The sequence below is a fragment of the Choristoneura fumiferana genome, chromosome 18 (genome assembly GCF_025370935.1).
Source record: "Choristoneura fumiferana chromosome 18, NRCan_CFum_1, whole genome shotgun sequence".
NCBI classification, from domain to species: Eukaryota; Metazoa; Arthropoda; class Insecta; order Lepidoptera; family Tortricidae; genus Choristoneura; species Choristoneura fumiferana.
The window spans coordinates 10,160,011-10,173,019 of NC_133489.1; the positions used below are offsets into that span (position 1 = coordinate 10,160,011).

General features: G+C 36.6%; 1 protein-coding gene across 2 annotated transcripts in view; it reads right to left on the reverse strand.

The window, feature by feature from the left end:
• Positions 1 to 13,009, reverse strand: part of dcma (decima) — a 182,943-nt gene that overhangs the window by 140,009 nt on the left and 29,925 nt on the right. For both annotated transcript variants that reach the window (XM_074101509.1, XM_074101510.1), the window contains one exon: positions 10,694 to 11,061. In XM_074101509.1, the coding sequence (XP_073957610.1) occupies positions 10,694 to 10,813 (120 nt within the window). In that variant the 5' untranslated portion in view covers positions 10,814 to 11,061. The remainder of the gene's footprint in view (positions 1 to 10,693; positions 11,062 to 13,009) is intronic.

The window sequence follows — 13,009 nt, forward strand, 5'->3', positions numbered from 1 at the left end:
CACGTGTGACGTTTGTTTTTGGGGTTTGTAGTAGGTAGTCATCCTGCCATCATACAGAAAAATCAGCAAAATGTGTGTCGAGCTACGCGCAGTATAGGGTTCGGTACAAGAAATGCTCGTTTAGAGATAAAGGTTTAGAACTTCGCCCTGTGCTTCGAATATTACTGTAATTTCGTATAACGTTATATTATATTGCAATGAACTGCTAAGAATGCAATTATGCATTTGAAGCACATAGCGAAGTCCTGGTGGAAATTTGAGGAAAAATGCCGGCTGTAGAAAAAATTGCGAGTTCAGTTGGAAATAACGTTATTTAAAGTTAAAACCAAGATTAGTGTAACAATTAATTAAATTAAGAGTTTTATGTCCACATTATATGAAGGCCGAACAGGGGAAAAAGCACATGTAGACAACAGGGTTTGCCTTACATTTATAAATGTTGCCATTTTATGTTTTTTCTCTGTTTAAATTTTTAGGGATAAGTTCGCCTTTGTACTATTTTGTTTTGTTGTTTTCTTTTTGGATTATTTTTGTGTTTTATGTACAATAAAGTATTAACATACATACATACATTTTTAATACTTTTATAGTTACCTATATAAATGAGATTAAAATAAATAAATATCAAGGGACAATTCACACCAACTGACCTAGTCCCAAAGTAAGCTTAGCAAAGCTTGTGTTATAGGTACAAAGCAGCGGATAATAGTTATTTGTGCAACAAGAGAGCAAAGTTGTTTTTTGTTGCGAGTGTTGATTTTGAATCCCGAGTAAGCGAAGGATTCTATAATTGAATCACGAGCGTCAGCGAGTGATTCTAGGTTAGAATCCTGAGAGCAGCAAGGGATTCAAATACACGAGATTCAAAAAAACTTTGGTCTCGTGTGAGACATACAATTTTTCACCTCAGCAGCGAGAACATAATTTAAATAAGAATAAAACCACATAAAACTATTTAAAATAGAATCCGATTATTAAGAAACAAATATAATAATAACATTTAAAACCATAAAAAAGTTTCCAGTAACTTCTTGTACTAATGTCACACTTATTTTTTAATACTGCAAAAAGCCTTATCTTGGGGTCATTAAAAAGGTTGAACAATAAACGTATAATTTATTATAAATGTTATTAAACCTTTAAAATATGAATTTTATTAAGATTTACAAATTAAATTATATATTACATAAACATAAATAGATTTGTTAAAAATTCATTCAATTTAACAAATATTTATTACAACTGTAGGAATTTCCTATACGGAATTCTTTTATAAAAAAAACACGACAAGCGGCTTTCGTGCAACGAGGTTGCATACTTAATTAAAAGATAGGGAAAATCTACATTTTGGAAATATTTCGTTGTCATGTAATTTATTAGGTACTTATCTATATATTTTTAATACCATAAATTTAATTTAAGATTGTAATCAACACATTTGATCATATCTCTCGCTTTTTTCGTGTTGAAGTGAAATTAAATAAATAAATATCACGGGACAATTCACACCAATTGACCTAGTCCCAAAGTAAGCTTAGCAAAGCTTGTCTTATGGGTACTAAGCAACGGATAAATATAATTATATAGATAGACACATACTTAAATACATATTAAACACCCAAGACCCGAGAACAAACATTCGTATTTTTCATACAAATATCTGCCCCGACACGGGAATCGAACCCGGGACCTCAAGCTTCGTAGTCAGGTTCTCTAACCACTAGGCCATCTGATCGTCGTATACATATTAAACACCCAAGACCCGAGAACAAACATTCGTATTTTTCATAGATTAATTATATTTATTTCTTTACATACATTTTTTTATTATATTTTATAGGTAGGTACTTTTTATTTTATGTTATTAACCCCCGACGCAAAACGAGGGGTGTTATAAGTTTGACCGCTATGTGTGTCTGTGTCGTAATTTAGTATAAGTATCTAGTAATATTTTTTTTTATCTAAGCGCCGTCGGTGTCGGGGGCCCGCTAAGGTTTAAAAAATGAAACATATGTACTTTAGTTTTCTGTTAACCGTAGCGGTCCCACGACACCGACGACGCTTAGATAAAAAAAATATTACTAGGTACTTATACTAAATTAACTTAGGCTAATTTTGCGGGAAATCAGCATAGTCCCCGCGGTATAGGGATAAACGAATTCTTCACAAATAAAGTCGCGGGCAACAGCTAGGTAGTGCATAATTATTTCTTACTTTTTAGTTGTCTTATTTGGCTGCGTTTAATTGTCGGCGTTTTTTTCTTTTTTTTTTTCATTTTGTATTGAACAAAGGCGTGAATGCTTACTCACTGCGCTGTGATATGAAACTTTCAAACTCATGGTGCTTTAATAAGGTGTGACCCAATTCGGCGAGTTTAATTATGCAGAAAGTAACAGGCAAGTGTCAAGCGGCTGAGGACTTTATAAAGTGTATGTATCTGTAATGAAGGGCATCTCGCCGCTTTACTTCATAAACCAGGAAGTGTCATTTTAAGGATCAAGATTTAGCATAATTAAATTAGAAAATTGGGGACAGGTTGACCCTGTGAGTGAAGTTAGCTGGTAGGTACAGTCGAGCAAACTGAATCACGTACCAGAGTGGAACCTTTTGCAGAATCAATTTCGCAATGATTTCTTTGGCAGGTTGTATGGAATGTTAACATGACAATAGGATGTGATTCATTTTCCTCGACTGTACCTAGCAAAATAGTCGTAACAATTTTTTTATTTGGCCTTACAACATTTTGACTAACGTTTTATTTTTAAATGTGAGTTACGCCAAGTTACCAGAACGATTATTTATCAATAATTGTAAATTATTTATTTTCGGAAAGCGCAGCTTAGGACGTTCATTAACGAGATGGACGGATAACTGCGGATTCACGGTAGATGCAGGCCGTTTCCAACAGAAGCAACTAGAGGTCTATGGGGGAGGCCTTTGTCTAACAGTGGACATTTTAAGGCTGATATGATGATGATGATTTATTCTTCAGCCTTTGTAGTCTGTTCATTATTATTCCTAGTACAATGATTTTAAGCGCTCTTGTTCGTAAAGCCATCAGGAGTGGTGATGTGCATGCTATTAACAATAAGGCAAGCCTATTGTCATTGCCCAACTTCCCATTGTAAACCCTGCAACTGCGGGCACATTCTGGAGACGCTAGAGACCTACCTACACACCATATACAATGGAATAATGCATGTGTAGTTAGCGTACATTTAACCACTGGGGTCTTAGAGCTTTTTACTTTGAAATTATTTTTACTGTAATAATATGCTGAAAGCTTTTATCGCTAACCAAGATGCATGTAAGTATGTTGCTCATGGAAGACGCTGCAAGAGACCACTAAACCGTGCGTAGGCTCTTTATTCAGTTTTACGGTGTGACGAGTTTCTGCCTACCATTTTCTTTGAGTATATTATATTACATACTACATGAACAAAGCTGGCGTTGCTTACAGCTCTTCTTAAAAGAAATAAATGATTGTTTAAAAGCCTTATCATACTGGCGATTTTCGGGCGAGTTGAAAGCGTAGCGAGCGCGCAACGCTTTCGTCGCCAGCGTATTTAAACGCCATATTGTACACTCTCGTACAATAATAATAGGGCATCTTCGGCGCTATTTATACCCAGCGAAACCACTGCGCGCTCGCGGCGATATCGTTACGCCCTCGCGACGTAAGCGTTGCGGGCTCTCTTCGCTTTCAACTCACCCCCAAATCACCAGTGTGATAAGGGTCTTAAACATATGAAATATTATTTTTTGCGTTATTTAATTTAAGATTCACCGGCTTAGAATCTTTTTCTTCTTAAAACTATGGAATCAAAATCTAAAGGCGTTACCACACAGTAAAGCCTTAACACACTTAGGACTTACCACACCATTACGGCTGCGGTGCGGCGTCTGACATTGACGGGGGTACCGATGCGGCATCAGTCCCCTGATATCCCTGCCGCGTTTATTCTTTGTCTTTGCGAATATCATTAAAAAGCGGTGATTACTTGTCTTTGTGGACTTATTTATATAAGGCCACTTAAGTTGTGCCAAAAGTACACATTGCAGCGTTCAATCGATCACTTGTAACTTTTTCAGCCCTTTGGTTGTACTTAACATAGCATTGTTAGCATTAGCTACTGGCACAATATTACTAGCCTCGTTTAAATGGTACATTATGCGACCAGATAATTCGTTTTCTCCAACTAATATCAAAGTAAAAAAATAATAATACAGACTCTTATTCAAGCAATCAACATGTACTGCCGATGCCCCGTTTGAAGTCGAAACATGTGTTAATAGTACCCCATTATAAGCGGTGGTGGTTACATTATTGGTTATAGTGCTATTTGTGGATTATATTATGCGGAAGGGAAGAAGGACAAATTTAATTTGCATAAATATACCACATAAACACGACTGTTCCTGCCCGAATGTTCGGTTCATTTGCCTATAATTTGTAGATAATATGTCGTTAGTTTCAACATATGCGCCCATTAAGTACTTACCTAACACTTTTATTAAAATAATTTTGTTACTGTACTGATCATTATTAGGTGATGACACAATTGGAAATAACAGGTAAAATGGCAAGCTTTTATATGTTTCAATTAACATGAAATATGTTATAATTATTTCTTAAAATTGTAATGAAAATATAATAAAAAAATACCATAAATTACATTACGTAAATAAAAAGTACTATGACTATCATTTAATGTGGAATAAATAAAGCTTTATTATTATTATTATTACTCAATAAATTGCGCATACACACACACACACACACACACACACACACACACACACGCACACGCACACATTGCACAGTGCCATCTTTTGGGGAACTGAGTAAACATTAAGTAATCATTGCATTAATCAAGTATAAAAATGTGTTTTGATCTCTCCTGTTCGGAAAGTTTAATTTTCATGGGTAGATAGCCGGGTGGAAAATTGCGTTTTCATCTCTAGGACGGAAAGTATTTTTTTTTAATTTTTCGATTAGCCACGGAGTCGAAGATAATTGAGTTACGTTAATGACACTTTGAACGCTGAACATCCGTTTGAAACAAGAAATTTGATCTTCATTACATCACGAACATATTCCATCTCTTTCTTTAGTTAGGTTACGAAAGAGATGGAAGTCATTCGTGAAGTGTGAAAGAAAAAGATGGAACATATAAATAAGTAATAAAGGTCAAACTTCTTCGTTCGGCGTTCAACCTCCAGTTTTGTATATATGTAAGCTCATTGGTCGTGACCAACTCGTTTTTTTTATAGTCGGCCATGGCAAGTGGCCAGTCGAAAAGGTACCGTTGGAGGTTGGATATAAGTAAATTCAATTTTGAACATGAAACTACCGTGAGACTCACTCATATTAAATATAATGACCCGGATAACTCACGTCTTAAATCGAGTTTAGCTCGACATGTTTCGGGCTAATCCGTAGCCCTTTGTCTTCGGAGCAACGCGACTCAGCGGCTGCTGCAACACGCGCACTGCGCGCCGCTGCTCTGCTCGCGCGACTACCCGACGAAACTGACACCGGCACACAACTACCCGCGTTTTCATCATCATTACAACTGTCAAATGTAGGGTAGCACACAACACTAACAACATCGCTCTGTAAAGGTACGTTCACACACACCGATGACGCAGCACGAGTATTTAACACCGTTTTTCAACTCGGAGGTACCGTCGGAGGTGCGTGAAGCCATCGAGATTGGTCGTCGGCCGAATTTAAACCGGGATAGTGGTTGGACGGTAACTCCGAGTTGGAAAACGGTGTTAAATACTCGTGCTGCGTCATCGGTGTGTGTGATTTAAGACGTGAGTTATCCGGGTCATTATATTTAATATAAATTCAATTTACTATTATTATTCTTTTTTTTAATTTTCGTTACTTTATTGGAACAAATAACATATTTACAAATGATTTACACAATAAAAACTTAATAATAAAAATTAAAAATGAATATAAATCTAATAAAGGCCCCTGTGCCATGGTGCCAAGAATGCTGGCAGCTTTTCCTCGCTGTTATTATTATTATTATTCTAATTTTTTTGTAGTATTTTACTTTCTTCACAGTCGAAATGAGTCTCACTTCGTTCGAGCTCCAGAAATATCTCGGGTGAAATGGGTCTCTTTCCACCCTTGATTATCAATCTACTATTACATTTACATAGTGGTAAAATCAACACATATATTTTATCAACACGCGTATAATTGCATAACTATTTCATATATACTCGTACTACGAAATAATAGAAAATTATTAATGTACTCGGTCATATATTATACCTACCTTAGCGATATTATACGAGTATCGCATCCATATCGCCTCCTTTAAGCACTTAAAAATGGCTACGAAGGTGGTTACTTTAAAAAAAAAAACATTTTTCTCTGTCGTTTGCGGCGTAAATGTCAAACGATTTTGGGACTCGCATTTTATAAGCGTTACCATGCCTTCCCGAAAAAAGTGGAATCTTTCGCGAAAGTCTCGCAACGCATTGAGGCTACGAGAGGCATAGTCTCAGGAGTCTGAAAAAGACCGCGGTGAGCTGGCGGTGAGAGACTCAGTGGCGCTCTAGCCAGGCAGGCCGCTTCGCTTTCGGCTGAAACGGCAAGCCAGCGCGAGTCTCGGTTGCGATCCCAAAGAGATCGTACGCAACCTTTATCTAGGCTACAGTCCTCTAGCGTATCTATCTGTAAACTTTGCTTCAAGTCCCGCCTCCAGGGGAGAGGGAAAGAAATTAGGATGAATTAGCCGCTTTCTGATACAGACCGTATTCCACGCGGGCGGAGCCGCGGGTACAGGTAGTATTTAATATATTATAATAAATTAATAATTTTGACCTATATCTAACTGTTGGTCCGAATACTGTTACTTCTAATTGAAATTCTAATAAAGGCGTAGTATGACAGATGGTCTGCAAAATGAGGCCGAGAGCCTTCGATGTGAAACATTATGCCGTTTTAATTTCTATTCCAGCCCGGTGCTTTTGGGCCTTGGCCTGTCACTGCCACGTGCTTACTGTCCAGGTATTAAAGAGAAAATTCGAATGTAAAAACCAATCTTCGTTCTCTTTTTCTTATTTATGAAGGCCTGCTGCGTTTTTAGGTACGCTGTAATTTTTTAATAATTGAAATTTAAGTAGCCTTTATTAGCTTAAGTATATCTGTATTTCAATTTTCTTACAGTTTGACCAATAATTTAATATGCGCCTGAAAATTAAAAGAATATTTAATTGATTAGATATTTAATTTTATTTATATTGTTTAAGTCTCGTTATTTTTAGTCCCGACTATTAACTAACAACATATGTGTCTAAGAAACATGAAATAAATGGATTTAAATTTTTTAATTAATGTAAATAGAATAATTGACCAAAAAACTCATCTTGAAAACATTGGGTAGTCTCCAATAATGCAATTTTGCAGGATAAAAACTAACCAGTATTTATTTCTTCTAAATTGGTTCAGCGGTTTAGACGCGATGAGGTAACAAACAAACGGACTTACAAACTTTCGCATGTATAATATTATAAGTGGGAATTAGTGGGATAACATTTTTACAGATAAGAAATTTGTTGTAACAAGACAGTTTATCATTTTGCTGGTCATAATTTGCGGTTTTTGAACAAATTGTAGACGACGGTTTAGAAATAATATATGTGTGTTAAATAAAACATTTGTCTGTTGCAAAGATTGAGTTTAAATATAGAGACTTTCTTTAATTTTTGCTTTAAAATATTATGTAAACGATAAATACCAATATTGAAAAATCGAAGGAAAGTCAATTATAAAATGCACCCTATAGGTAACACGAAACTCAGTCGGCGGCCCAGCTCATTTCGCATACGCAAACTTAAACTACCTATAAACAGTGGAAAATTAATAGCCATATTAAACGAGACACCCGCAAACAAAAACAAGCGACAAAGCCGCTAACTGAAATGTAGAACGCAATTTAGAACGTTACCAAAAGTTTCAATGTTCAAAACTTACTTTTCGCGCACAAATAGCCTGTTAAGTAACTTGTGTGACAAATAAAATGATCATCTAAAAGCAAGAACCTGTTTCCCTTTTGCCAGAGTTCAAGAAAATTAACTTTGTTTACGTTTCGCGGCCAACATCATTTGTCAGCAAAATTATTGCAGTATGCTGTAATTTAACTTGCCATACGAAAATTCATTTTCAAGCATGAATGGAGTATGGAGGCAAACGTCGGCGTATGCATCCTAGCCTATATTGTATTGCGATGTTAAACAAAGTATTAAATTTATAACCGCTGGGAACGCTACGTATCAATAAAAATAAAAATATTATGGGACACTTGACACCAATTGACCTACATAGTCCCAAACTAAGCAAAGCTTGTACTATGGATACTAACTAGGCAACAAATAAACATACTTACATAGATAAATACATACTTAAATACATATGAAACATCCAAGACCCGAGAACAAACATTCGTATTATTCATACAAATATCTGCCCGGTCGGAAATCGACCCCGGGACCTCAAACTTTGTAGTTAGGTTCTCTAACCAACTTAGTCATTCGGTCGTCAAATTCGTCGGTATTGAATGGCATTAACATCTGTTTATTTACCATCCCATATTTTTTTTAGTTAAGTCCTATTGTTATACAGTGAGCAAAAAACTATCGCTTAGTTATTACATTTTATAAGGCTGTCATTTTTACTCAAGATAGCACACGCCATGTTGAGCTCTATATTTTATGTAGAACTTTTCTTCCTTTAGAGCGACATTATGTACGGTCACCACTCACGTCACGCGTGGCATGGTCTGTACTAAGTTTACACGCAATTAATTCGCAAGTACCTGCACCGCACTCTCGCCATAAGAACAACTGAATTGAAACAAACAATTTCCAAACAATGCGTAAGTACTTGTTCAATACGCTAACACTCTCAGAACAAACAAATAAAAGTTCTTCCCTTTACAAACGACGCACGTTCCCGATGCGAGGTGTTTTTTCTCAGACCTATAAATTATAATGAAATACACTGTTTAAAGTGTCTTCCACTTGTAAACACCGTGTTTCATAGGAATCGCATAAAACGTGGGCTTCTTTGAGTACTTAAAAATATTCTTAGAAGATGCTTCGCGGGTATAATAATAGATTTTCCATAGAATATCCTTATGAAACTAACGCCAATATTGATTTGTGTGATATTTTCAGCCTCGTTTTAATAAACAGAGCGATTGGTAAACATTTTTTAGCTGATTATGAAAGGTCTTGACTGAAGTACTGCATCGTTGTAAATAGAGTAGTTCGACGTAGCGACGCATAAGTATCAACTGAAGTGAGTAGGTCAGTACAGTCACCAGCATTAATATCTGCCACAGCGGAGCGTGCAAAAATATCTGACACGTCCTTAGAAATAGAGTCGTATCAGATATTTATGCACGCTTGTTGTGTCAGATATTGGTGCTGGTGACTGTACTTAAACTTGTCTGAGTTATTCATAAGCATTCAGCAATATATACCTACATGGCGTTGATTTCATTTCTATCACCGTGCTTGTGCTTGTTTTTTGCTAAAAGATAGGCTTTATATTTAACTACCTATACCAAGTCATGGTTGGCCTTTAGCTTTTTTAATAGTCTCCTTTCTCGCCAGCTAGATAGCTCTAATAGTTGGTTTGGTTTTTATAGTCGTTGTGCTTATCGAAAAATAACAAAGAGAACTGGGTTTTAATCAATTACGCATCGCAATCTAGATTGGGAAATGGTACCCTAGTTAACTCATGTTCTCTAATAGACCAATTTGGCGAACGTTATGTACCAACCATTTATAATGCAAATTCCGGTCAGCTGTTACCGGGATCCGTGAGATCGTAGGGAAAACTATGGCCATTGATCGAATAAATAATATAACGCGTTCGGTTAGGTCGGGTCTGTTTGCATTGTTGAATTATGCGGTGGACGCCACTGTTTGCCGTAATAGCTTTTACGGCAAGAATGGCGGGAAGTGTAGTCTATTGGTGCCTACGTTAACTTGAAATCGCTCGAAACCTATTACATGTGGTTGAATAAGTATTTATGATACTTGCCGGCGTACGAAGGTTTATTCTCACAGCGTTAACGCGCACTCAAGTTATCGGTTGTATAGTTGAGTTCAAAGATATCTTTATACTTTGGTACCTTGTCACTGACAATTTTGTATAGGTATAGGTATTTTCAAAGATAAAGTGACAGCGATAAGGCAGTAAAGTGTAAACATATCTTTGACCTCGATTGTACCTGCCTACATGTTTACGTATAGTTGAAGGGAGAAAAGTTTTCCCATGTTATGTATTAAAGTATTTCCGTGTTATGACATTGTCATAATATTGATTTTAACTTGGCCTGTGCAAAAACTTTTTTCATTACATCTATATTATACGATGATACCCAAGCGCGCAATTCAAAGACGTCTTTCAAGATTTAGTTTCCTATTTTGATGGTAGCCTTTTAAAATAACTCGAACCAACCTTTTAGCTATAAACACTTATTTCCTATGACGATTCTAAAAAGTACTTATATAATTATTAGAAAATACGACATATTTTTTTACTAAACACACAAGCCTTAACCTCCCAGCGAGATACTGAACACTTGTCTTAAATTTTATTAAGCTTTGCAATCATAATCACAAGTTACTTTTACAACTAAGTAATAGAATTTACCTTTGCGGGGTCCTGATGATTGCCAGTGACGTACACCGACGCGCGACGGCCGAGCAACGTCCGACTGACTATGGAGCTGCTCCGCCGTCCAGACATACGATCTTGAGGAACAGGCAACATCTTCGAAATATTATTTTACAATTTAATTTTAACAATATAAGATTTTTAGGCCTAATGTAGGCTTTATACTTTGACCAATTTAAAATTTGGCATCTCTACTTAAGCGGGTTAATTCTACTAATCAATTATTACGAGTATAGGCACATTTTTTCTACCACAAACCGCTTGCTTTTGCTTTTAGCTAAAATGATTTATAATTTATTATTTTGTGTTGTTATCATTATTGTGATGTCACGATCTTGTTGTACCTGCAACAAAATTTCATTTTTAGTTTATAATATCGCTGTGAAATAATATATGTACCTATATAATATAGTTTATAATATGAATGTATGTACCTAGTCCACAGATATGATCTATCTATACAGAGTCTCTTCAAATTATTGCGGAATAATTCAACAGATCATCATCATCATGTCAGCCGAAAGACGTCCACTAGGTCCCAAGGCTCTCCACTCAGACCGGTCTTGTGCTTTACGCATCCAACACGATCCCGCGATCTTAACCAGGTCGTCGCTCCATCTTGTTGGAGGCCTACCGACAGCTCGTCTCCCGGTCCGCGGTCGCCATTCGAGAACCTTCTGACCCCACCAGCCATCAGTCCTGCGAGCAATGTGCCCCGCCCACTGCCACTTCAGTTTCGCAATTCTTCGGGCTATGTCGGTAACCTTAGTTCTACTGCGGATATCATCATTTCTGATTTTGTCCCGCAGAAAAACCCCGAGCATAGACCACTCCATAGCCCTTTGAGTGACTTTAAGCTTCCTCATAAGGCATATCGTTATTCAACAGATAGTTGGGTTAATTAACTAAAAACCTCTTTTGTATAGGTACTTTTCAGTCATACCCGCGTGCAACCTGATCACAAACCCAAGAGAAAACTTAATAAAGTCATTGCATATTCGAGAGGAGTTGATATACCTATTTATCGCGCGAATATTTTTTCACCTTTCAGAGGGTCAGCGGACATTTCAATTTACGGACTCGCCGGCTCCCCGTTGTGTACCTTTGCAGTGTACCTTTTACACTACATATTTTATGGGTAAGAAAAGTTAGTGCATTTTATTAGCTCTCTCCCTTCCTCCCTTCCCTGTTCTGAGACGAATTGACCTCGTGGCCGTCCCGGCGTTTAAGACGGGGCAAAATGGTTCGCATATTACCTTCTGTCGGGCCCTATCACTTTTGTATTGAGTGTACGTGTCCAAAATAAATTTATAACGAAAAATGGAGGGAAGACGAGGTTATCTTGAATAGTTTTCTATAAAACTATTAGGTATAAAATAATATTAAACAGCATTTTTGTAAATTGAAGCCAGCAATTAAAAGTTTAGTAGCTTCGTAAAATTTCAGACAAATATAAATGTAAAAGTAGTTGTTATTACAGTAAGTACATACTATAGCGATAACAGCCACCCTGTAACTAAATACAAGGAATTCAATCACCACCCAGATTATGTCAGTGACTAGAAACCATTGACTTAATGCCAAATAATTGATATATAAACTAACATCTACTACCTACCTATACAATCTTGTTAAATCTATATTATAGACTATCGAATCACTAAAGGTTTTGCATAATGTTACTATGCCGAATAAGAACACCGTTCTAAATAAAGTTTATTAAAACGAATTTGGTTATTTGTTACAGTTAACGGCCATTATGAAGTATTTAAATCCTAACACATTGAATAACTATTAAGATTTTGAATATCAATCTTTACCTATAAAAGGATAATGTGACAGAACTGACTGAACTGACTGACAGACAGAAAACGCACATTCTAAACCACCGATACAAGACTGAGACGTTGACCATATTAGGTACTTCTCAATGCCCCTTATTAACAAAAGACAAAAGCTATTCCAGCTTTAGTTCATTTGATTTTTTTTCTGTGACTTTGACACTGCCTTTGTTAGACAAAATACTACGCTACTTAAGCAGCAGCACTAGCGACATCTATGTTTTGCTCTCATAGAGAGACGTCACATTCTTTTCATTCTCGATGAGAGCGAAACATAGGTGTCGCTAGGGCTGCTGCTTAAGTAGTGTAATGGGAAAAAAGCAACCTGAGATATGTGTGCATAGGAGAAATTCGTGTCTAGACTCCTGTCTAACGGTGGTGTAGGGGTTATAGCACGCAGCACGGATTGCTGAGGACCTGGGTTCGATTCCCAGCGCTGGTCTCTTTTTCT